The 26,463-nt window shown below is 40.0% G+C and overlaps 1 protein-coding gene across 8 annotated transcripts in view; it reads right to left on the bottom strand.

Moving 5' to 3' along the window:
- The window catches only part of LOC132874264 (protein 4.1-like), a 274,967-nt gene that overhangs the window by 108,095 nt on the left and 140,409 nt on the right, over window positions 1-26,463 (bottom strand). For all 8 annotated transcript variants that reach the window (XM_060910284.1, XM_060910285.1, XM_060910283.1 and 5 more), the window contains 2 exons: window positions 8,587-8,726; window positions 3,245-3,412 (listed from right to left, as the gene is read on the bottom strand). In XM_060910284.1, coding sequence (XP_060766267.1) covers window positions 3,245-3,412; window positions 8,587-8,706 — 288 coding nt within the window. In that variant the 5' untranslated portion in view covers window positions 8,707-8,726. The remainder of the gene's footprint in view (window positions 1-3,244; window positions 3,413-8,586; window positions 8,727-26,463) is intronic.

Below are 26,463 nucleotides of genomic sequence, written 5' to 3'. Positions count from 1 at the left end.
TGTCTCCCAGTATTTAAACAGGTGTTGCATATTTTAAGGCTGTACCATACTGGAGAAGTGATAGAACAAGAACAATTCCCATAGTACATCTAGGGCATGCCAGAAAATGCCAATAAAAGATGCGTTATGGATGTGACAAACACCAATTAGAATGTGAAAAAGAAACAACAAAAAGACTCACAAGATCCGAAAAAGAAAAAGCAAACCAAGAAAACTTAAAATCGGCCATTTCAGACCACTGCAAACGACATAATCATATAATGAATTGGGAAGAGGCCAGAGTCATTCGCGCTGAAGAGAATAGATACCAGCGTTGGATTTTGGAGGCAGTGGAGATACGCAAGCGGGCGCAGAGGACTATGAACCGGGATGAGGGAGCGTACACGCTGTCACACACCTGGAGCGCAGTCCTGGGGCAGCGACCTGACAGCAGGAGACGTGGACTACCTGTCAAATTGGGCGGGACGTTCACGCCTCCATAGAGTAACATCAGCTGATAAGGCACGTCACCACTCGACATCTGGTGACTGTTTTGAAGAAGGCGGAAGTGTTCGCCGAAACTGTCAACAAACGAGGTAACATACTAAAAAATACTTGTCTTAAGAAACGAACTTAAAGAATATTTTCACTCATTCTTTTTGCTCACTCATGAATATGTTCACCACTTGAAGATAAACTTCACATCTTCGCACAAACGTGTAATATCCTCTGTTTACTTATCATTTTAATGACCTATTTTTTTATAAGTAGCAGGAGAAAAAAGCTCAAATTTAACCACTTTAAACACTTTACTTTCATTAACAATTTCCTGCACAGTGCTTCTCAGACATAGACTTTACTCAGGCGGGCCACCCAGGAATATTAACAGCTGCCAAAGTATATTTGGTAACTCATTTTAGCAAGTATGAAGAACAAGAATAACCTGTGAGTGATAGATAAATAATGATGAACAGAATTTAGCCGACTGTATCACTAAAAGGAGCTGTGTTGTGCTGGAACGATTGGCCAAAGAGCCGACGACATGAATGGAAAGCTTTCACGCTCGAGACAATCTTATTCAGTGTGCATGTTACATGTTATTGTCAACATTACCATGACAACACGGAGCTTGAGTCCAGTCAGCGCATTCGGCTTTGTCATAGTGCTTTTTTTCGAGCCTATTTAACTGGTTATTAAAAGGACATTAATGGTTGGTGAACATTTGGTACTATTTCCATGTCAGTAACAGAAGTTAATAGGCCATTATGTTTTTATTATCACAAATTGCAGACACATAATTTACAAGTAACCTGTGCTTGTCACTGATACATAACATGCGATTTACTGAGCAGCACGAGCGGAGCAAATGAGTGGAGCAGACTACAATGCAATCTGAAGCCACGTGAAGTAGAGCATTTTTGTGCTGGCAGGTAATATCAGCCCATTCTACCAGCAACCACCACAAATATATTTAAGACCTGTGGGAAACTCTGCTCATTTTCTCACTCCACGCTGTTTCTGTTGCTGATAGTGCAACCGAACAATACACCTGCTAAATGGCTGTCTGTTTACATGTCACTCATAGCACGCACCATTATCAAGGGATATGATCGACTGTTTATGAGTAAGGGAAGGAGCACGCCTGGGGGTTATTCATGCAATCAAACTTTGCATTTTCATTACGTGCTTTTCTGGCAGTTTTCATGTAGTACGTTTAAGTGAAACTATCAAACATTCTGTCAAACACTTTTCTTATTGCTCTTGATAAAGTGTCTATCGATGATATATATCTGTTTGTCACCTAGGTCCTCTGAGTTTCATTGTTTTATTGTTCTTTTTTTTTTTTAGAGATAAAAAACCAAAGTTTTAAAAGATGTCAAGGCCAAATAGCGATTTCCATGTTGGACCTTAATGTTCCTTTGTGTGTGTGAAAATGTGTAGAATCAAAGTAAAACACTTTTTAATGTCTGAAGTGGCATTTATGAAATATTTTCAGCTTTTTCTTCCATGAAAGTGTTTTTTAAAAAATCTTTGTTGAAACTTGCACACAACTGTTGACCTACTGTGTTTTTTCTCTTTACTGTGAACAATATTGTTCTTTATTGTTGCTAGACATTTTCTTTATAGTTAATATACAGTTAAAATTTTCATATACTCCTTATGTAGATTTTGTTCACTTAGGACTTGACCTAAAGACTCGAGACTTGACTTGAACTCTATAGTAAACACTTGGCTTGGACTCTCGGGTAAAGACTCGACACTTGACTTGGACTCTCAGGCAAAGACTCGACACTTGACGTGGACTCTCAGGCAAAGACTCGACACTTGACGTGGACTCTCAGGCAAAGACTCGACACTTGACTTGGACTCTCAGGCAAAGACTCGACACTTGACTTGGACTCTCGGGCAAAGACTCGACACTTGACTTGGACTCTCGGGCAAAGACTCGACACTTGGCTTGGACTCTCGGGTAAAGACTCGACACTTGGCTTGGACTCTCGGGTAAAGACTCGACACTTGGCTTGGACTCTCGGGTAAAGACTAGACACTTGGCTTGGACTCCCGGGTAAAGACTCGACACTTGGCTTGGACTCCCGGGTAAATACTCGACACTTGGCTTGGACTCTCGGGTAAAGACTCGACACTTGGCTTGGACTCTGGGGTAAAGACTCGACACTTGGTTTGGACTCTGGGATAAAGACTCGACACTTGGCTTGGACTCTCGGGTAAGGACTCGACACTTGGCTTGGACTCTCGGGTAAAGACTTGGGACTTCCCTTGATCTCTAGGGTAAAGACTCGATATTTGACTTGGACGTGCATTTGATTATTTGCGAACATCTCTGCTTCCAACACAGGAAAGTCTTTAAGACAGAAAACTTTGCAGGTTCTCTGTAACTTCTCAAAGAAGATGTAAGGAAAGACTATAGCTGTGACAACATTGTGATAACCGGAACATATTTGCAGACATTTCACAACACTAAATGCAATTATTAATGGATAAAAATACAAGGTGGTGTTCTTTAAAACAATCTTTGGTAAATTGCTGTGGCGTAAGAGAGAAAAAAAATGATGGCATGTGCAGTTACTGGAAAATGATCAACTTCAGCGAGGTATCAGTAACTTCACATCAGGCTCCTGTTTATTAATTATTTTGCTTGAACAGCACTCCTGCAAATGTTGTATTGCTTACACAAGATATAAACATAACTGCAGTAGATTTACGACCTGTTCCAGGATTACAGTAATGAGATATCTAGTCTTACCTCAATACCAGCTTCATAATCAGAGCTGTCCAGGAGAGTCACCTTGAAGGGGACAGTCTTCAAACGCTTGGATGACTTCTGTGGCGATTTGGGGCTTTTGCCTGGTGTTGTTAGTTCTGATTCATCATCTGGATCTTTGTGATCATCTGGACGTTTGCCATCTTGGTCCTGGAAATCAGGAAGTAAATCAGGAAGTTGTATGTGTAAAATAAAATAAAAAAATCAAACTTAATGGCAGTAAAACATCTTTGTACTGGAAAAAAAAAAAAAACAGGTTCCATATTGGACCCTAAAAGGTTCTTTGATTTGTTCTTCTGTGGGAACCATTAAAGGAACCCTTCAAAACCTGTTTAGGAAGGTACAACCCTGATTCCAAAAAAGTTGGGACAAAGTACAAATTGTAAATAAAAATGGAATGCAATGATGTGGAAGTTTCAAAATTCCATATTTTATTCAGAATAGAACATAGATGACATATCAAATGCTTAAACTGAGAAAATGTATCATTTAAAGAGAAAAATTAGGTGATTTTAAATTTCATGACAACAACACATCTCAAAAAAGTTGGGACAAGGCCATGTTTACCACTGTGAGACATCCCCTTTTCTCTTTACAACAGTCTGTAAACATCTGGGGACTGAGGAGACAAGTTGCTCAAGTTTAGGGATAGGAATATTAACCCATTCTTGTCTAATGTAGGATTCTAGTTGCTCAGCTGTCTTAGGTCTTTTTTGTTGTATCTTCCATTTTATGATGTGCCAAATGTTTTCTATGGGTGAAAGATCTGGACTGCAGGCTGGCCAGTTCAGTACCCGGACCCTTCTTCTACGCAGCCATGATGCTGTAATTGATGCAGTATGTGGTTTGGCATTGTCATGTTGGAAAATGCAAGGTCTTTCCTGAAAGAGACGTCATCTGGATGGGAGCATATGTTGCTCTAGAACCTGGATATACCTTTCAGCATTGATGGTGTCTTTCCAGATGTGTAAGCTGCCCATGCCACACGCGCTAATGCAACCCCATACTATCAGAGATGCAGGCTTCTGAACTGTGCGCTGACAACAACTTGGGCCATCCTTCTCCTCTTTAGTCCGAATGACACGGCATCCCTGATTTCCATAAAGAACTTCAAATTTTGATTCGTTTGACCACAAAACAGTTTTCCACTTTGCCACAGTCCATTTTAAATGAGTCTTGGCCCAGAGAAGACGTCTGCGCTTCTGGATCATGTTTAGATACGGCTTCTTCTTTGAACTATAGAGTTTTAGCTGGCAACAGCGGATGGCATGGTGAATTGTGTTCACAGATAATGTTCTCTGGAAATATTCCTGAGCCCATTTTGTGATTTCCAATACAGAAGCATGCCTGTATGTGATGCAGTGCCTTCTAAGGGCCCAAAGATCACGGGCACCCAGTATGGTTTTCCGGCCTTGACCCTTACGCACAGAGATTCTTCCAGATTCTCTGAATCTTTTGATGATATTATGCACTGTAGATGATGATATGTTCAAACTCTTTGCAATTTTACACTGTTGAACTCCTTTCTGATGCTGCTCCACTATTTGTCGGTGCAGAATTAGGGGGATTGGTGATCCTCTTCCCATCTTTACTTCTGAGAGCCGCTGCCACTCCACTATGCTCTTTTTATACCCAGTCATGTGAATGACCTATTGCCAATTGACCTAATGAGTTGCAATTTGGTCCTCCAGCTGTTCCTTTTTTGTACCTTTAACTTTTCCAGCCTCTTATTGCCCCTGTCCCAACTTTTTTGAGATGTGTTGCTGTCATGAAATTTCAAATGAGCCAATATTTGGCATGAAATTTCAAAATGTCTCATTTTCAACATTTGATATGTTGTCTATGTTCTATTGTGAATACAATATCAGTTTTTGAGATTTGTAAATTATTGCATTCCATTTTTATTTACAATTTGTACTTTGTCCCAACTTTTTTGGAATCGGGGTTGTAGAACACTCAAGCACTGACATTGTTATTATTAACTTGTCACATTTTTTTGGACATTTTCTAACTAGCCTTCCAAAACAGTCAATACGGATTCCGGAAAGACAGATCAACAACCCTGGCATTAATGGAACTTATTGAGAAAATCACAAATGGTATAGACAATAAAAAACATGTTATGGGAATTTTCATAGATCTAAAGAAAGCATTTGACACAATAAATCACGACATTCTATTCAAAAAATTAGAGAGGTATGGTATCAGAGGGGTTGGTTTGGACTGGGTGAGGAGCTACTTAAGTAACAGGCAACAATTTGTAAAAATTGGAGATCACACATCTGATTATTTGCCCATAACATGTGGAGTACCGCAAGGGTCTGTCTTAGGTCCTAAACTGTTTATATTGTACATTAATGATTTATGTAATGTATCATGTATAATGAAATGCATTTTATTTGCTGATGATACAAACATCTTTTGCGCCGGGGACAATGCACAGCAGCTTATGGAAACAATCACAACCGAAATGAATAAATTAAAAAGGTGGTTTAATGTAAACAAATTGTCATTGAATTTGAGTAAAACAAAGATTATGTTATTTGGAAAATATAAGTCGAACCCTCAAGTTGAATTGAAAATTGACAACATAACCATAGAAAGAGTTTATGAAATAAAATTTCTGGGTGTGATTGTTGATCATAAAGTCTGCTGGAAACCGCATATTAATCATGTTAAAACAAAAATAGCAAAGATTACTGCAATTTTGGGGAAATCAAGACACATTCTGGACTATAAATCACTACATACTCTGTATAATGCACGCATACTTCCATATCTGAGCTACTGTGTGGAGATATGGGGTAATACCTACAAATCTAACCTGCAGCCGTTATGCACATTACAAAAAAGAGCAATAAGAATTGTCAATAATACGGGATATCTTGAGCATACAAACGCATTATTCGTAAAAACACACACTCTGAAATTCACGGATCTGGTTAAACACAAGACTGCACAAATTATGTATAAAGCAAGACATAACCTTCTTCCGGGTGAGGTACAAAATACGTTTATGGAAAGGCAGGGTGGGTATAACCTGAGAGGGGAAATGAATTTTAAGAGAGTAAATGTTAGAACAACTCTGAAAAGTATGTGCATAACAGTCTGTGGGGTGAAATTGTGGAATGGTCTGGAAAATGAACTCAAAAATAGCACCAACATAAAACTGTTTAAAAAATTATATAAAAACATGTAAATAAAAATATATGAGAATGAAGACAGGCAGACTATATAGGTGATGATGAAATTGAGAGTAAGTCTGTGACTGGTCTTCTTGTATTTAGTGTATAGTTATAGGTACAGTGGTGCTTGAAAGTTTGTGAACCCTTTAGAATTTTCTATATTTCTGCATAAATATGACCTAAAATAACATCAGATTTTCACACACGTCCTAAAAATAGATAAAGAGAACCCAGTTAAACAAATGAGACAAAAATATTATACTTGGTCATTTATTTATTGAGAAAAATCATCCAATATTACAGATCTGTGAGTGGCAAAAGTATGTGAACCTCTAGGATTAGCAGTTAATTTGAAGGTGAAATTAGAGTCAGGTGTTTTCAATAAGTGGGATGACAATCAGGTGTGAGTGGGCACCCTGTTTTATTTAAAGAACAGGGATCTATCAAAGTCTGATCTTCACAACACACATTTGTGGAAGTAGATCATGGCACGAACAAAGGAGATTTCTGAGGACCTCAGAAAAAGTGTTGTTGATGTTCATCAGGCTGGAAAAGGTTACAAAACCATCTCTAAAGAGTTTGGACTCCACCAATCCACAGTCAGACAGATGGTACAAATGGAGGAAATTCAAGACCATTGTTCCCCTCCCCAAGAGTGGTCAACCAACAAAGATCACTCCAAGAGCAAGGCATGTAATAGTCGGCCAGGTCATAAAGGACCCCAGGGTAACTTCTAAGCAACTGAAGACCTCTCTCACATTGGTTAATGTTAATGTTCATGAGTCCAGCATCAGGATAAGACCGAACAACAATGGTGTGCATGGCAGGGTTGCAAGGAGAAAGCCACTGCTCTCTAAAAACAACATTGCTGCTTGTCTGCAGTTTGCTAAAGATCACGTGGACAAGCCAGAAGGCTATTGGAAAAATATTTTGTGGATGGATGAGACCAAAATAGAACTTTTTGGTTTAAATGAGAAGCATCATGTTTGGAGAAAGGAAAACACTGCATTCCAGCATAAGAACCTTATCCCATCTGTGAAACATGGTGGTGGTAGTATCGTGGTTTGGGCCTATTTTGCTGCATCTGGGCCAGGACAGCTTGCCATCATTGATGGAACAATGAATTCTGAATTATACCAGTGAATTCTAAAGGAAAATGTCAGGACATCTGTCCATGAACTGAATCTCAAGAGAAGGTGGGTCATGCAGCAAGCCAACGACCCTAAGCACACAAGTCGTTCTACCAAAGAATGCTTAAAGAAGAATAAAGTTAATGTTTTGGAATGGCCAAGTCAAAGTCCTGACCTTAATCCAATGGAAATGTTGTGGTAGGACCTGAAGTGAGCAGTTCATGTGAGGAAACCCACCAACATCCCAGAGTTGAAGCTGTTCTGTATGGAGGAACGGGCTAAAGTTCCTCCAAGCCGGTGTGCAGGACTGATCAACAGTTACCGGAAATGTTTAGTTGCAGTTATTGCTGCACAAGGGGGTCACACCAGATACTGAAAGCAAAGGTTCACATACTTTTGCCACTCACAGATATGTAATATTGGATCATTTTCCTCAATAAATAAATGACCAAGTATTATATTTTTGTCTCATTTGTTTAACTGGGTTCTCTTAATCTACTTTTAGGACTTGTGTGAAAATCTGATGATGTTTTAGGTCATATTTATGCAGAAATATAGAAAATTCTAACGGGTTCACAAACTTTCAAGCACCACTGTATGTGTATATGTATGTACTGTATATATGTATTGTATGTGTGTATATATGCATAACATAAGTATCTGTATATATGATTTGATTTGGTCGATATTATACCATGTCGGTATGTTTTGGTATGTTTTCTTTTTTGTTTGTTGCTTTTGTTTTCTTTTGTATATATAGTTTATTATGGCGGAAAGTGACGTTTGATTAGCGGTGGTATAGGATTGGATAAGTTATTACTTCTTCCTAATCCTTTCTGAACATTGTTATGTTATTGCCTTGTGGCTACGCTATTCTGTTTGTTTATGACGATGTTTTGATTATTGTATTTTTTATTTAAATTTTTATTTTTATATCTTTCTTCTTTATTGTTCAGAATAAAGTAATCAATCAATCAATCAATCAATCAAAAAATACTGAGTTTTGCACCTGTTTGGCCATTTTGCCGTCTGAAGACGACTCGGATATGTTGCCTGCAGATGCCTTCTGTTGAGACGGTTCCTCCGCTGCCTTCTTCACCTCCGACTCAGGACCCTTCTCGGTGGTCATTTTTTCTTCTTCTCTTTACCCTACAAACACATCAAGATGAACCTTGTCAGATTTTCATCCAGAATTTTTCCACTGAAGCCAGAAAAATGGCAAAACTATGGCTATATCTTTATCTAGGGTCGCTAGTTCAATTCCCGGAACCAGCAGAAAAAAGGTGAGGGGAGTTGAGTGAATGAACAGGACTTTCCCTTCCCTCTGTATCATGGCTGAAGCGCCCTTGAGCAAGGCACCGAACCCCTGACTGCTCCCCGGGTGCTGTAGCATAGCTGCCCACGTCTCTGGGTATGTGTGTGTGCGCTCAATGCTCACTGCTTCAGACGGGTTAAATGCAGAGGAGGAATTTCACTGTGCTTGATTGCACATGTGACAAATAAAGGCTTCTTCTTCTTTGTAAACGCATCAAGATTTCTCCAACGGCTTTTCGCCTGAATTGATATTGATGCTGCACTGACTGTAGTATATCCAAACAAATTGAACTGTTATGAATGCAATTTCCATAATAATTGTACATGCTGTCAAGCACATCTCATCAAATCCACAAATTATTTTTGAGAGGATGTCAGTATTGGTCAATTCGAAAAAAAAAAAAAAAACTTGAAGGACACTAGGGAGGTTTGGTTACAGTTCAATAAGCAAGAACCAAAAAAAAAAAGCAAGAAAATGTTAGCTGAGGGTGAAGTAGGGCAGAGAACGTACACAAAACTTTCATTTACTAATCAGAAATGCTGCGACAAAACTTTGTACATAAAAAGCACAAAAATCATACAAGCATGGAGAATGCAGAGCCAAACTGCGATAAATTACTGATAATTGCCAGTTAAAAAAAAAAAGGACTTTAAAATGTTTAACAAACCCAGCGTCTATTTTCTCTTTTTCTTTGTCAGACCAAATCTCTAGAACAAATCACATTTCTTCAGTCCGAGCATGATTGGTTCACTTCCTGGAGTTGAGTCAGTTCGGCATCAGATCCCTTTGTCACTGCTGGAGTTCAATTAGAAATGGACAGAGACCATCTGACTCAGGCCCTGTTTACATTATTTCGAATCAGCGGATCATCAGATTAACGTTTTTAAAACGATTCGCGTACACACACAAAATTTCTGTGCCCGCAACAAAACCGTTCCCCGTGCACACAGCAACGCCAATACACGGATACGCTAATCGCATGACTAATTAGACGGCACGTCACATGATCCCAGTGCATATCGGGCATGCGCAAGTCACTCACCACTTGCAAGTGGAAGGCTGGCAAGCCTAAAGACCATTTTTTCATGGACGGACGACGAGGTCCAATTGTTACTAAATGTAACATTCAGTGTTGCCAGATTGGGATTTTTCCCGCCCAGTTGGGCGGTTTCAAGTGCATTTTTTGGTGGGTTTTGAACATATTTTGGGATGGAAAACGTCAGCAGTATCTGTTGCCAGATACTGCTGAAGTTTTCCAGCCCAAAATATGTTCAAAACCCACCAAAATGCACTTGAAACCGCCCAACTGGGTGGTAAAAATCCCAATCTGGCAACACTGGTAACATTGGATTATAAAACAACGGTGTCGGCTCAGGGTGTGGACTGGGAAAGTGTCCAAACAAAATATGGGGACATACTGGGCCATTTTTGGACCACTACCCCTCGCCAGAGGATGCCCGAGCAAGTGGGAAAGGCTTCCCTCACGCGAAGGAGATGTCAAAAGGTACACATTTGAAATATGTCTTTGTTTAAAACTGAAGTAAATATGAAATGTCGTTGTAAAAAATGAAGTATGCCAGTCCAATGACGACGTCAGCTAGAGCTCAGCACTGCGTATCCTCGTTCCTCAATGTTTACACAGCACCGGATCAGATACGTACTGGGTTGAATACGTGGGCCCTGGCGGATTCAAATTGTTCCGCCTGTGGAGTCGTTTCCCGGCGTTTTAAAGTGCACGGACAGTGCATCCGCAACGAAAACGATACGGATACGGTCTAATGTAAACACCACCTCAGATGGCCTCGCACGTTATTTTTGGTCCACACAGAGTGTGACGACTGGGTTCTCACCTGCCTAAAGAACCATGCCAAGGGGAGAACACACCAGGGTTCCATTCAAATGTACTGAACGCTGCATATGAAATCATACTAAGTGTTAATAGACATTTCTAGAATTATTGTCCATTTTTCGAAACTATAGTCCAAACATATACAGTTGTATTTGAAAGTTTGTGAACCCTTTAGAATTTTCTATATTTCTGCATAAATATGACCTAAAATATCATCAGATTTTCACACAAGTCCTAAAAGTAGATAAAACAAATGAGACAAAAATATTATACTTGGTCATTTATTTATTGAGCAAAATGATCCAATATTACATATCTGTGAGTGGCAAAAGTATGTGAACCTTTGCTTTCAGTATCTGGTGTGACCCCCTTGTGCAGCAATAACTGCAACTAAACGTTTCCGCTAACTGTTGATCAGTCCTGCACACCGGCTTGGAGGAATTTTAGCCCGTTCCTCCGTACAGAACAGCTTCAACTCTGGGATGTTGGTGGGTTTCTTCACATGAACTGCTTGCTTCTGGTCCTTCCACAACATTTCCATTGGATTAAGGTCACGACTTTGACTTGGCCATTCCAAAACATTAACTTTATTCTTCTTTAACCATTCTTTGGTAGAACGCCTTGTGTGCTTAGGGTCGTTGTCTTGCTGCATGACCCACCTTCTCTTGAGATTCAGTTCATGGACAGATGTCCTGACATTTTCCTTTAGAATTCGCTGGTATAATTCAGAATTCATTGTTCCATCAATGATGGCAAGCCGTCCTGGCCCAGATGCAGCAAAACAGGCCCAAACAAACTACCACCATCAAACTTACTACCACCACCATGTTTCACAGATGGGATAAGGTTCTTATGCTGGAATGCAGTGTTTTCCTTTCTCCAAACATAACGCTTCTCATTTAAACCAAAAAGTTCTATTTTGGTCTCATCCGTCCACAAAACATTTTTCCAATAGCCTTCTGGCTTGTCCACGTAATCTTTAGCAAACTGCAGACGAGCAGCAATGTTCTTTTTGGAGAGCAGTGGCTTTCTCCTTGCAACCCTGCCATGCACACCATTGTTGTTCAGTGCTCTCCTGATAGTGGACTCATGAACATTAACATTAGCCAATGTGAGAGAGGCCTTCAGTTGCTTAGAAATTTCGGTGGGGTCCTTTGTGACCTCACCGACTATTACACGCCTTGCTCTTGGAGTGATCTTTGTTGGTTGACCACTCCTGGGGAGGGGAACAATGGACTTGAATTTCCTCCATTTGTACACAATCTGTCTGACTGTGGATTGGTGGAGTCCAAACTCTTTAGAGATGGTTTTGTAACCTTTTCCAGCCTGATGAGCATCAACAACGCTTTTTCTGAGCTCCTCAGAAATCTCCTTTGTTCGTGCCATGATACACTTCCACAAACATGTGTTGTGAAGATCAGACTTTGATAGATCCCTGTTCTTTAAATAAAACAGGGTGCCCACTCACACCTGATTGTCGTCCCATTGATTGAAAACACCTGACTTTAATTTCACCTTCAAATTAACTGCTAATCCTAGGTTCACATACTTTTGCCACTCACAGATATGTAATATTGGATCATTTTCCTCAATAAATAAATGACCACATATAATATTTTTGTTTCATTTGTTTAACTGGGTTCTCTTTATCTACTTTTACGATTTGTGTGAAAATCTGATGATGTTTTAGGTCATATTTATGCAGAAATATAGAAAATTCTAAAGGGTTCACAAACTTTCAAGCACCACTGTAGAGCGGTGGCTACAGTTATCAACAGTCTATAATTATCGACACCTTTTCAGATTTACCAATAAAAAGCAATTTTACAAATGGTGAGTTTCAGTTCCAACAGTTATTATTGGTTAATTAAATCAACCGGAAGACCCGCCTCGCCCTTTGACCCTGTTGTCTGATGACGCAGCTCGTTACCGAAGATGGAATTTTTTTAGCACGATCAGCAATTTTTCGGAAAACCCGGATGTTATCATCGCAGGTAAGCATGGTGTAAAGATCATGGACATGTTTTTACTGATCAAATTCACCAATTTTTCATGATCTCCTTGTCGAAACCTACTTTGTTTCTGACTCTTTCATTTGACAGTCGACATTTTGTATCCGAACGCGCGTTTGAGAAGTCACGTGATAATAGTGATCACTTTCACCGGTGTCCACCATTAACGACACCCTGTGGAATTAAGTGACATTTACAACTGTTATGGATCGATCTTTGTGTAACATTGTTGAAGTAGATGAAGTACTTTAAAAAATAAAAGTGCTGTGATTTATAATATTTTTTTTCCTGATTCATAACAGAATGGAATGTTTATAGAGTATTTGGAATCCAATTGCAATTAGACCAGAATTAAATTTTTAGCATATAAAAAAATTACATGCTTGAAATATTCAGATTTTTTTACTCCATTCAGAATTTTTTTTTGCAGTTTGTTGTGAATATCTACCACATATTACAATATCAGTAGACATTTTATATTTTTCGATGTAAACTTAAAATCTAAAAAATATATATATATATATATCGACCTTTGACCTGGATTTTCATGTGGTTACAATGTCAATTGCCCGTTGACATTTATTGGTAAACTACAAAACTAGAAATTAATACAAACAACAATGAATGATGAGCAAAACATGATCTATGAAAATACTTAGAAAGCGGGTAGAAAGTGGAACGAAAAGATTTTCTGACGCAGGTTAAACATCATCAGTTCATTTGTTTACAAACATTAGAATTACTTCCTCATTTACATAAACACCAACATCGATATAAGATATTTTGGACTAAATACAAGTCTATGTAAAACAAATTTTAAATAAAAACTATGTTTTGTTAATACCACATACTGATTTTTATAAATAATCATCTGGATGTTGATAATTGTGGAACCGTGTCGATAACTGTGGACAAAAGGTGTCAATAATTGTGGAACGGTGTTGATAACTGTGGAACGGTGTTGATAACTGGACAAAGGTGTCAATTGTGGAATGGTGTCGATAACTGTGGACAAAGGTGTCAATAACTGTGAAACGGTGTTGATAACTGTGGACAAAGGTGTCGATAACTGTGGAATGGTGTCACGTGATCTGATACGCTAAGTAATCGGGAATCAACTAATTTTTTTCCAATGGAAGACTGAGTAACTATTCATGCACAATTTATGTATTGAAAGTCTTTTCTACTTTTGCAACAGCCAAAAGATCGTTAAGCTGTCGATAATTGTAGCAGCTGCTCTAGTCTTCTTTATATGAAAAAAATTAAAGAATGAAAAATGTGAAAAATGAATTTTTAAAATAATATTTCCACTCATGTCATTTAAAAAACAACAACCAAAAAAAATTGTATTTTATTTTAATCCACATGCGTCTCCAGGATTCACAAACACTCTCCTGGTCCATTAAATCAGGCCAGACATATCCATACTTGTAAAGCCCTTCACAGACATCCCCTTTAATTTTCTCTTGTCTCCTCACATGGATGTCCATCACTTAAATTGAACGTCTCACACCTTTCCGAATCAGTCTAATCCAATCACAGCTGGACATCTGAGCTCTGACAGTGGCCTCAGGACACAAATAACATCAGCATAATGCAGCAAAATTTAGGCGTGGACAAGTTGCAAGGAGCAGAAGAAAAACAGCCAGGCTGGATTTAACGAAACTGATTTGAAGGTGGTGTGCAACAAGGGTGTATTTTAGGCTCATTAAAAAGAAGCACAACTTTTTCGTTTTTCTTGAATTTACGCCGCCTTGATCTTCACCAATCAGTCTTATTCCACATGGACAAAACTCGGAGAAGCATCTGTTCCTGTGCCAGCTCATATTTTTAAAGTTGCCTGCTACAGCCGAGCTCACCGTTTTGGTAATGAATCAATTTTTCATCACTTCTTTTTTTTTGTGGCGCTAAACTTATGAGGCTATAAACTTACTGTTGTGTATCAGATTTCCTTTTTGTGCACTACTCCAGTGAAAGGCTCAAGGGACATCCATCTTCATCTTCAAAAATAGCTCTCAAGCTCTTTACCAGAGATGAGACAACTCTCAGAGCTCATCATTTAATGGAGGAGTTCCATCTATTGTAGATGTGGTATTTCATGAACCGGGCATTTACGGTAACGGGTTGAGATAACATGCACACCCGTTTGTGCCGGAAATCAGAGAAAATGAAGATAGCTGTAAATAAGGATGAATACTGAGATCAAAGTGAATATCACACTCTTGTTCTGATGATAAATACGCTGTTTTTCCTCTTTCTTGTATCACATAAAAACAAACTAAGAGTCCCAGTGCTCAGGTTTGTCAATAATGCAAATGGGATGCAAATGGTTTGCATACCAACTAAGAGAATGAGATCATTTTTTCTTCAGATTTAGCAAGAACCTAGAAAGAAGGAACCTACTGTACAACAGAAGGAAGCTGAGAGAATAATCTCCCACCACACACTCCACATTTCATCTGGGAAGCAGTTCCAAATCATTCGGCCTTGAACTACTAGAGGACCCAGTGTATATGGCAGGACGTGACCCTGCTCAATTATGTAAAAGGGTTATGGATAAGTGCTTTTAGGAACTGCTGGTTCACTGGTTAAGGCCTTGGAATACTGATTACACGACCCTTAACCCTAGATATAAAATCAACTTCAATATGATCCTGCGTGCGTCACACCACTCGGGTGATGATTTGTCCTCTATCAGCATGCCCACATGTGTTTTAATCCCTGGTTTAAAAATCCAAGCACTGACCCAAAAGACTTAATCACGACTCCGATATGAAGCTGTTTTAAAGAACAAACGTAAAACCCCATTTTTGGCCCGGACTCTGAATGTAACTGGCTCTCCTGTCTGCAGATGTTTAATATCGTCAGATTAATTACCAAATTAGCGAAGGCTGTTATCATCCACAGAGAGAGTGAGCAGCATTTGAAGCCATCCATTTCCTGTCACAGCCCATTACCCAGGCGTGTCCCCGAATACAGAGTCAAAATGTCTCACACTGAAACGCTGCAGCAGAAAACGGAGGACAAGTGACTCGCAAACACGATTTAATAAACCGCTGATGAAAAAGCCATTATAAAAATAACATTTAGGAGCACTTTCAGGAAATTCATCATCAGGCAGGATAGTGAGCTTCTAAAGGGTCTAATTTAATCACTGATTTAATCACAAATATCTTGTGAAGCTTCAGTGAAGAAAGAAAGAAAAAAGGCAGGTGTCCAAATGGAAGGAAAGAAAAAAGAAAAAGAACTCAGGCAGGTGTCCAAATGGAAGGAAGGAAGGAACAGGCAGGTGTCCAAATGGAAAGAAAGAAAGAAAGAAAGAAAGAAAGAAAGAAAGAAAGAAAGAAAGAAAGAAAGAAAGAAAGAAAGAAAGAAAGAAAGAAAGAAAGAAAGAAACAGGCAGGTGTCCAAATGGAAGGAAGGAAGGAAGGAAAGAAAGAAAGAAAGAAAGAAAGAAAGAAAGAAAGAAAGAAAGAAAGAAAGAAAGAAAGAAAACAGGCAGGTGTGCAAATGGAAGGAAAGAAAGAAAGAAAGAAAGAAAGAAAGAAAGAAAGAAAGAACACAGGCAGGTGTCCAAAAGAAAGAAAGAAAGAAAGAAAGAAAGAAAGAAAGAAAGAAAGAAAGAAAGAAAGAAAGAAAGAACACAGGCAGGTGTCCAAATGGAAGAAAGAAAGAAAGAAAGAAAGAAAGAAAGAAAGAAAGAAAGAAAGAAAGAAAGAACACAGGCAGGTGTCCAAATGGAAGAAAGAAAGAAAGAAAGAAAGAAAGAAAGAAAGAAAGAAAGAAAGAACACAGGCAGGTGTCCAAATGAAAGAAAGAAAGAAAGAAAGAAAGAAAGAAAGAAAGAAAGAAAGAACGAACGAACGAACGAACGAACGAACGAACACAGGCAGGTGTCCAAATGAAAGAAAGAAAGAAAGAAAGAAAGAAAGAAAGAAAGAAAGAAAGAAAGAAAGAAAGAACACAGGCAGGTGTCCAAATGAAAGAAAGAAAGAAAGAAAGAACACAGGCAGGTGTCCAAATGGAAAGAAAGAAAGAAAGAAAGAAAGAAAGAAAGAAAGAAAGAAAGAAAGAAAGAAAGAAAGAAAGAAAGAACACAGGCAGGTGTCCAAATGGAAGAAAGAAAGAAAGAAAGAAAGAAAGAAAGAAAGAAAGAAAGAAAGAAAGAAAGAAAGAAAGAAAGAAAGAAAGAACACAGGCAGGTGTCCAAATGAAAGAAAGAAAGAAAGAAAGAAAGAAAGAAAGAAAGAAAGAAAGAAAGAAAGAAAGAAAGAAAGAAAGAACGAACACAGGCAGGTGTCCAAATGGAAGAAAGAAAGAAAGAAAGAAAGAAAGAAAGAAAGAAAGAAAGAAAGAAAGAAAGAAAGAACACAGGCAGGTGTCCAAATGAAAGAAAGAAAGAAAGAAAGAAAGAAAGAAAGAAAGAAAGAAAGAAAGAACGAACACAGGCAGGTGTCCAAATGAAAGAAAGAAAGAAAGAAAGAAAGAAAGAAAGAAAGAAAGAAAGAAAGAAAGAAAGAACACAGGCAGGTGTCCAAATGAAAGAAAGAAAGAAAGAAAGAAAGAAAGAAAGAAAGAAAGAAAGAAAGAAAGAAAGAAAGAAAGAACACAGGCAGGTGTCCAAATGGAAAGAAAGAAAGAAAGAAAGAAAGAAAGAAAGAAAGAACACAGGCAGGTGTCCAAATGGAAGAAAGAAAGAAAGAAAGAAAGAAAGAAAGAAAGAAAGAAAGAAAGAAAGAACACAGGCAGGTGTCCAAAAGAAAGAAAGAAAGAAAGAAAGAAAGAAAGAAAGAAAGAACACAGGCAGGTGTCCAAATGAAAGAAAGAAAGAAAGAAAGAAAGAAAGAAAGAAAGAAAGAAAGAAAGAAAGAAAGAAAGAAAGAACGAACACAGGCAGGTGTCCAAATGAAAGAAAGAAAGAAAGAAAGAAAGAAAGAAAGAAAGAACACAGGCAGGTGTCCAAATGGAAAGAAAGCATACAGATTAGAAGTCAAGGAAAAACGACAGACAGATGAGCCTGATCAGCAGATCAATCAAAAGGGCTTTCATGAGAAAAAGTGAGTTTTCTGAAGGTTGTGATTTCAGCCGTGATCAACTCAACACTGTAAACTTCTCCACACACCAGGACAGCAACTAACCAAATCAGTTTTTTCTTCTTATTCGGACGGGTGGTTAATTGTTTTCTTGTCAATAAAAAATAATTGCGTGCTCTTTTTTTAATGTTAACAAAAAAAATGAGATAGAAGCAGGGCGGGAAAGCGGGAGGGAGGTGCTGCCTGAGATTCAGTTACCATGGAAACAGCAGGGAACAATTTCCATGGCCCAAGCTGTGTTTGATCGAGATGTGGGTATATATGGACAAAGAGGGTACAGTCAAGAGGAGGGAGAGAAAGAGAGAAAAGGGGGAGAAGGTTATCATGGTGAGAGAAGTGCAGAGGCGGATAGAGAGGCAGTAAACGAGTCTGCAGGCTTCGCGCCGGATCTGGATCGCTCAGTGGGTCTGGAACCCCGAACAGCCGAACATGCCCACGTTTCTCTCCGAAGCCGGTGGAAGCCATCGAACGCCTCCTCGCTTCTCTTTTTCCTCCTCCTACTCTGTCGTCTACAGCAGCACAAAGCGTTCATCCCCATGCTGGTTTTTATCCTCCATTCACAGCCTCTGCAGGTTCGCTGTAAATACTGCGTTTGCTTCTACACTTCACTCCACACTGACTGCCTTTACACAAACTCGGCACGCCATCCGTGCACAGTGTTGCCAAACATTCTCACGCAAAAGAAGCTATGGTAACACAAGCCTAAAAAGTCTCTCCAAGCTGCCAGATGATGTCACATGACTCGGTTACAGGCGAATCTGCAGAGTGGTGGATTTGTCAGGATCATTTATTTATTTACAAAAAATAAGGAGGCTTGAAATAGAAAATAGATTATAATTTATGTTACAGAAAGAAAAATCTCTGGCAACGACACCACAGAGCAGCTATTTATGAATTTACAAAATAAAAACTTCCATCAAGAACGCAGACAAAATAAAGCAGCGGTAGCCAAGAGTCAGAAAATAGACACGAAGGAAACCGTCACTTCTGGAATAACTCAATTATATTACTGTAAATATCACAAAGAAGAGAATTTAAAACATAAAAGAGTGCGAATGAGACAAACTGAGGTGATCAGTGATTAATTGTTGGGAACAATGGGGACCAGTGATGGGGATTTCGTGACAATGGTGATTCACAGCTACCATATGATGGGTAGGACATGTGGTAAGAATGGAGGAAAGCAGGCACCAGAAAAGCTCTGATATGGAGAACTTTGCAAACGGAAAAGGAATGTACGGGTCAAAACATGTGATATAAAGATGTAACCCAAAAACACCTTAAAAGAACAGACTGTGACGTGAACAACTGGGAAGAGAAAGCCAGAGACGGATACAAGTGGAGAAAGATTGTGAAAGAATCAAAGTTGAGGAGAAAAGGGAGGAATATTGGAGGAGACAACACAAATCACGCCACCGGCAGATGGTGTCAAATATTATATAAGGCGCGGTAGTAATTTTAAAGCAGCTCATAAGCGAGCAAACAAATACTAAACATCTCATAGTCGTCATCAGACACAGTGGACTACTGTACATACAATGGTGATTAGTGGTCAGTCATTCACAAGAACAATTGTGACCAGTGATTGGTCATTAATAATACAACCCCGATTCCAAAAAAGTTGGGACAAAGTACAAATTGTAAATAAAAATGGAATGCAATGATGTGGAAGTTTCAAAATTCCATATTTTATTCAGAATAGAACATAGATGACGTATCAAATGGTTAAACTGAGAAAATGTATCATTTAAAGAGAAAAATTAGGTGATTTTAAATTTCATGACAGCAACACATCTCAAAAAAGTTGGGACAAGGCCATGTTTACCACTGTGAGACATCCCCTTTTCTCTTTACAACAGTCTGTAAACGTCTGGGGACTGAGGAGACAAGTTGCTCAAGTTTAGGGATAGGAATGTTAACTCATTCTTGTCTAATGTAGGATTCTAGTTGCTCAACTGTCTTAGGACTTTTTTGTCGTAGCTTCCGTTTTATGATGCGCCAAATGTTTTCTATGGGTGAAAGATCTGGACTGCAGGCTGGCCAGTTCAGTACCCGGACCCTTCTTCTACGCAGCCATGATGCTGTAATTGATGCAGTATGTGGTTTGGCATTGTCATGTTGGAAAATGCAAGGTCTTCCCTGAAAGAGACGTCGTCTGGATGGGAGCATATGTTGCTCTAGAACCTGGATATACCTTTCAGCATTGATGGTGTCTTTCCAGATGTGTAAGCTGCCCATGCCACACGCACTAATGCAACCCCATACCATCAGAGATGCAGGCTTCTGAACTGAGCACTGATAACAACTTGGGTCGTCCTTCTCCTCTTTAGTCCGAATGACACGGCGTCCCTGATTTCCATAAAGAACTTCAAATTTTGATTCGTCTGACCACAGAACAGTTTTCCACTTTGCCACAGTCCATTTTAAATGAGCCTTGGCCCAGAGAAGACGTCTGCGCTTCTGGATCATGTTTAGATACGGCTTCTTCTTTGAACTATAGAGTTTTAGCTGGCAACGGCGGATGGCACGGTGAATTGTGTTCACAGATAATGTTCTCAGGAAATATTCCTGAGCCCATTTTGTGATTTCCAATACAGAAGCATGCCTGTATGTGATGCAGTGCCGTCTAAGGGCCCGAAGATCACGGGCACCCAGTATGGTTTTCCGGCCTTGACCCTTACGCACAGAGATTCTTCCAGATTCTCTGAATCTTTTGATGATATTATGCACTGTAGATGATGATATGTTCAAACTCTTTGCAATTTTACACTGTCGAACTCCTTTCTGATATTGCTCCACTATTTGTCGGCGCAGAATTAGGGGGATTGGTGATCCTCTTCCCATCTTTACTTCTGAGAGCCGCTGCCACTCCAAGATGCTCTTTTTATACCCAGTCATGTTAATGACCTATTGCCAAATGACCTAATGAGTTGCAATTTGGTCCTCCAGCTGTTCCGTTTTTGTACCTTTAACTTTTCCAGCCTCTTATTGCCCCTGTACCAACTTTTTTGAGATGTGTTGCTGTCATGAAATTTCAAATGAGCCAATATTTGGCATGAAATTTCAAAATGTCTCACTTTCGACATTTGATATGTTGTCTATGTTCTATTGTGAATACAATATCAGTTTTTGAGATTTGTAAATTATTGCATTTCGTTTTTATTTACAATTTGCACTTTGTCCCAACTTTTTTGGAATCGGGGTTGTAATTATAATAATAATAATGTGTTCCCAGGCAAAACAAACCTCGCCCCGTAGCACTTATGATGAATATGAAGGAAGATATCGCGAAAAAACAATTTTTACCTTTTTGGTGATCTTGACCTTGATTTTGACCTTCTGTGTGAACATACTTGGCCAATAAACATGGTTCTGATTCTCATTCGCACAACGTCCTGTTCTCAGCCAAATCAGAACACACCGTACCGTTCTCAGCCAATCAGAACACAGCTGAATGAATATGAAGCAAGATATCGCGAAAAAACGATTTTGACCTTTTTGGTGACCTTGACCAGATGACCCTCAAAATGTTGGAGGTTCTATTTGAGACCAATGCCCATCTGTCCTGAAAGTTTCATGAAGATTGGTCCAGCTGTTTTCCCGTAATATCATTAACCAAAGAAACAGACAAACAAGCAAAGAAACCCCACTGAAATCAATACCTCGCCCCCTGGTGGACGCCGTCCCGGGCGAGGTGGTGGTGGTAGTAATAATAATAATAATAATAATAATAATAAGTTCAACTTATATAGTGCCTCTCTCACACCCAAGGTTGCTTTACAATTAGAGAGGGGGAAAAAAACGTCCATCAAAAGAGGATCAGGATGTAATTCCAGTGGCGTAGCTGCCCACAGTTCCACCAAAAGGTGCACGAAGGTATGTCCCACAACCACCGCGATGCCACCGGGCGACATCGCTTGGAACACCGCCGCACAGAGCGTGCTGAATAACCCCGATGTTAAAAGAGCAACAAGCTCACTGCAGTCCACAGTGAGGAGCACAGGTATCACCCACGGCGGACCAAGGCCCGAAAGGAACCGACACCCAAAGCTGGGTCCGGAGCTACACCACAACCAGCGAACAAAACAAACATTCAAACAAAGAACAGACAATCACAAAAAGGAAAACAAAGGGGGGGGGGAAATAAAAATAAAAAGATCTGGTCAGGAGCGGCAGCCAAAATGTGCACAGCGTACGCTCAACCGGAAACGGAACGATGGCGATCAGTGATTAGTCCTTCCTGATTCACTCCAACTGACATGTAAATATTATTACGTTATTAACCAACAGTTAACACTGTCTGTCTGAACCAGCTTCATGAGGGAATCACCCGGAATGCTTTTCAATTAACAGATGTGCCTCGCCAAAAGGTAATTAATTAGTGGACGAGTTTCTTGCCTTCTTAAAGTGCCATTCCACCATTGGATGTATTCTTTGGCATAAAATACAATACATTTTATGACAACATGACTAGACAGAGAAATCTTTTAGCTTCAAAATGATATATCAAACATATTTTTTTGACAACGACAAGTATATTAATTTTGCGACCAAAGTCACCTACCCTTTTAATTTCCGCGCGGTAGTGAAACGTGATGTCATCGGCAGGTTCCCCTTCTTGTGTACCACGTCACGTGTGACGTGGCACAGATTATCAGCAATGGCGGATAGAACGCGATTTCCACTTGTCGATTGCTGTGCCGATATTCACCATTGACCGTCTCCTTTGGTCATCACTTGCTATTTTCCTTCGCTTCTTTTCCGAAGCTGACAATCGCGTTCTATCTGCCATTGCTGATAATCTGTGCCACGTCACACGTGACGTGGTACACAAGAAGGGGAACCTGCCGATGACATCACGTTTCACTACTGCGCGGAAATTAAAAGGGTAGGTGACTTTGGTCGCAAAATTAATATACTTGTCGTTGTCAAAAAATTATGTTTGATATATCATTTTGAAGCTAAAAGATTTCTCTGTCTAGTCATGTTGTCATAAAATATATTGTATTTTATGCCAAAGAATACATCCAATGGTGGAATGGCACTTTAAAGGGGAACTAAAGTCATTTTTAAACTTGCTTTATTTCTTAATTAACGTGTTATTCAATTGCGTTTTCGGTTTTAGTAACCTTATATCGTGACTCGTATTGGCATATTATATTACACTTATCAGCCTTTTCGGTTTTTAGCCATGTTGAACGTAGTTCGTTTGGTCCACGACAGGCGTCGCTTATCCGTGCGATCTTCACGAGACTTGTGCGAGACTTCAAACGTGAAGTGTCAGCGCCGCCATTTTGAAAACTGTTTACACAGCAGCCAGATCGCCACTTCATTCCAATTTCAAGATTTGCCAGCTTCATCAGTGATGGAGCGTCAGTCCTGCGCGCTGTGGCGTGTGCACCTGAAGGCGCGCCTCGGGCTGCGGGCGCACCGTGAACAAGGTGCACCTGAGCTCAATTAAGGAACGATGTGTTTGCCTATTTAAGGACTGTGCTGATGCATTTGCATCGCGAAGTATTACGGTACGCATTACTGAGCCTTTCTACCCGTTGTCTTGATTTCCTGTTTCTTGATCCTTGTGCCTGTTTCGCGTTCTTGTCCTCGCTTAGCCTTTGATGTACGTACTGTTTGCGCCTCGACCGACCCTTTTGCCTGTATTCTCGTTTTTGATCTAGCCTGCCGTTCTGGATTGTTTGCCTGTGTATAGTATATTGTCTCACTGTACCGTATATATATTCTGCACTTTATTAAACTGTATCCTTCTGCACATGCATCCGCCTCTCTCGTGTACATGACATGGAGATTATTCCATACGACTTTGAACCAACGTACCGTAGAGTAGAGAAGAAAAGACGACAGGATAAGGACGAGTCCGTCGCGCTGGTATTTACGTCATTACTGTCGCACAATTAAAACGTGCCAGATCAGGCGGCTGGTGGGTTTTCAAAATAATAAATACATACCTGTATTTTTGTGATAAATACATATTATACTGAGCGCATTTCCCACTAAGGTTTCGGACAGCACTACAAAATGGCGTCCCCACTACAGTATATAGCGCCCTATACAGTGAGTAGGGAGCGATTTCAGGGACACGCTGTAAAAAATGTCCGTAGAATTAACAGTGAATTTATGTAAAATCATGACATAAAAAAAAAACTGTAAATACAAAAACAATGAAGCAGTGTGTAATTTACATCAATATACTGTAAAACTCCTAACCAAACACCACTGTTAATTTAACAGTAAATTTTTTTGTAGAATTTACAAATTGTTGTAGTTTAAACGCAGACAAACTGTAATACTAAAACAGAATGTGATAGTTAAAATTACATCATTGCCCTGTTAAAAAAATAAAAAAATGTCAGTAGAAGCTCTCCGGCACATTTCGTAAAACTCATCTCATCTCATTATCTCTAGCCGCTTTATCCTGTTCTACAGGGTCGCAGGCAAGCTGGAGCCTATCCCAGCTGACTACGGGTGAAAGGCGGGGTACACCCTGGACAAGTCGCCAGGTCATCACAGGGCTGACACATAGACACAGACAACCATTCACACTCACATTCACACCTACGCTCAATTTAGAGTCACCAGTTAACCTAACCTGCATGTCTTTGGACTGTGGGGGAAACCGGAGCACCCGGAGGAAACCCACGCGGACACGGGGAGAACATGCAAACTCCGCACAGAAAGGCCCTCGCCGGCCACGGGGCTCGAACCCAGGACCTTCTTGCTGTGAGGCGACAACGCTAACCACTACACCACCGTGCCGCCCCAACCTTGTAATACTATTTACAATTTTGGAATGTTGGCAGCTATGTACATGGAATCCCAGTAAAATGTACAAGTTATTCTGTAATGTTGTTTATATTTCACTGTATTTTTAACAGGATTATTCTGGCAACCACAGCTGCCAGTATTTTTCCGTAAAATCAACGGATTCTTTTTTTTTTTTTTACAGTGCAGGGAAAACTTCCGGCTTGATTATGTCAGCATTCGAAAGAGGACGCACGTGTCTTTTGACAACGTTGGCAGATGTCGGTCGCTTTGATTTCCGCTATACGTTTTACTTCCATCTTACGATGTCTCGCACAGGTCTCAGCGAATCTCGTTTACGGCCGTCGCTTTGACATATGGACTGATGTATTACAGAGCATATTTCAAACACTCATAACTTGCTATAGCAGCGACAAAATAGCGATCAAAAATGTCTCTCTCATTATCTTTAGCCGCTTTATCCTTCTACAGGGTCGCAGGCGAGCTGGAGCCTATCCCAGCTGACTACGGGCGAAAGGCGGGGTACACCCTGGACAAGTCGCCAGGTCATCACAGGGCTGACACATAGACACAGACAACCATTCACACTCACATTCACACCTACGCTCAATTTAGAGTCACCAGTTAACCTAACCTGCATGTCTTTGGACTGTGGGGGAAACCGGAGCACCCGGAGGAAACCCACACGGACACGGGGAGAACATGCAAACTCCACACAGAAAGGCCCTCGCCGGCCACGGGGCTCGAACCCGGACCTTCTTGCTGTGAGGCGACAGCGCTAACCACTACACCACCGTGCCGCCCGCGATCAGAAATGCATTTGTACATTTTATAAAATGAGAGAAACAGAATTTTGATAAAAAAATTTGCCTTCAGTTCTCCTTTAATGAGTTTGAGATCAAGCAGTAAACAGTTAATAATAAAAATACAGTAAATAGCCCTATTCCATCCACAACTGTAGTAATCCATACAGTATTATGCCAAGAACCGAACAACTAAAAAAAGAGAAACGACATCCATCGTGACTTTAAGACATGAAGAAACGTCTTTTAATTCATAAAAATAAAGGAAAAAAAACACTGAAATAGAAGGCGTGTCCAAACTTTTGACTGCTACTGTAATTCTACATAAAGTGGCTCCAAAAAGGATGGAATGCAGTCGTGTTTAAAAAGAGAAAGAGCCCGATTTGGAGACCGTGCTCTCACAGTGGGTTGGAGAAACTGGCTGGCAGATTGCCTCGGAGTGTAATAACAGCATCATAACACCTATCAGAAACATGAAAGCTGTTGGATGCCTCCAGAGAGGAGATCGGATTCTCAAAGGGACGTTACCCCTGACGGCATGAAAACCAGCTTTCTGGTTCAGAGTGTAACAGTATCACCACGAACAGCTTTAGAGATTAAAAAAAGAAAGGGAAAAAAACCACAAGTGATGCGTTCTTTGATGCGTTAAAATTCTCTCATTTAACATTTAGCATTCATGGAGAAAAACAGTATAACCGAACTTGATGTATGAATTCCTTCATGTTCTGTGGGAAACTCAACAACAGAGACTTTATCAGAAACATAGAGGACTGATCTTATGAACCTTTAATCCCCTGTCTTTCCAAAGAACCTGTCGAGAACCCCTTTTCTAAGAGCGTTCAATATGATTTCCATGTTAAGGCTCTGAAGTGGTTCTGTTCATTTCGGCTGTTCCCGTTAGAGGTCACCACAGCAGATAATGTCCCTCCCTCTCCTCCTGTCCTCCGTATCTTCTTCTGTCACACCAACCGTCCTTATGTCCTCCTTCACCACATCCATAGATCTCATCTTTGCTCTTCCTCGTTCGTTCCCTTCTA

Source organism: Neoarius graeffei, chromosome 26 (assembly GCF_027579695.1).
Source record: "Neoarius graeffei isolate fNeoGra1 chromosome 26, fNeoGra1.pri, whole genome shotgun sequence".
In the NCBI taxonomy this organism is placed as follows: domain Eukaryota; kingdom Metazoa; phylum Chordata; class Actinopteri; order Siluriformes; family Ariidae; genus Neoarius; species Neoarius graeffei.
Note: the sequence above shows the minus strand (reverse complement) of the source record. Positions and strands in the feature narration are given on the sequence as shown.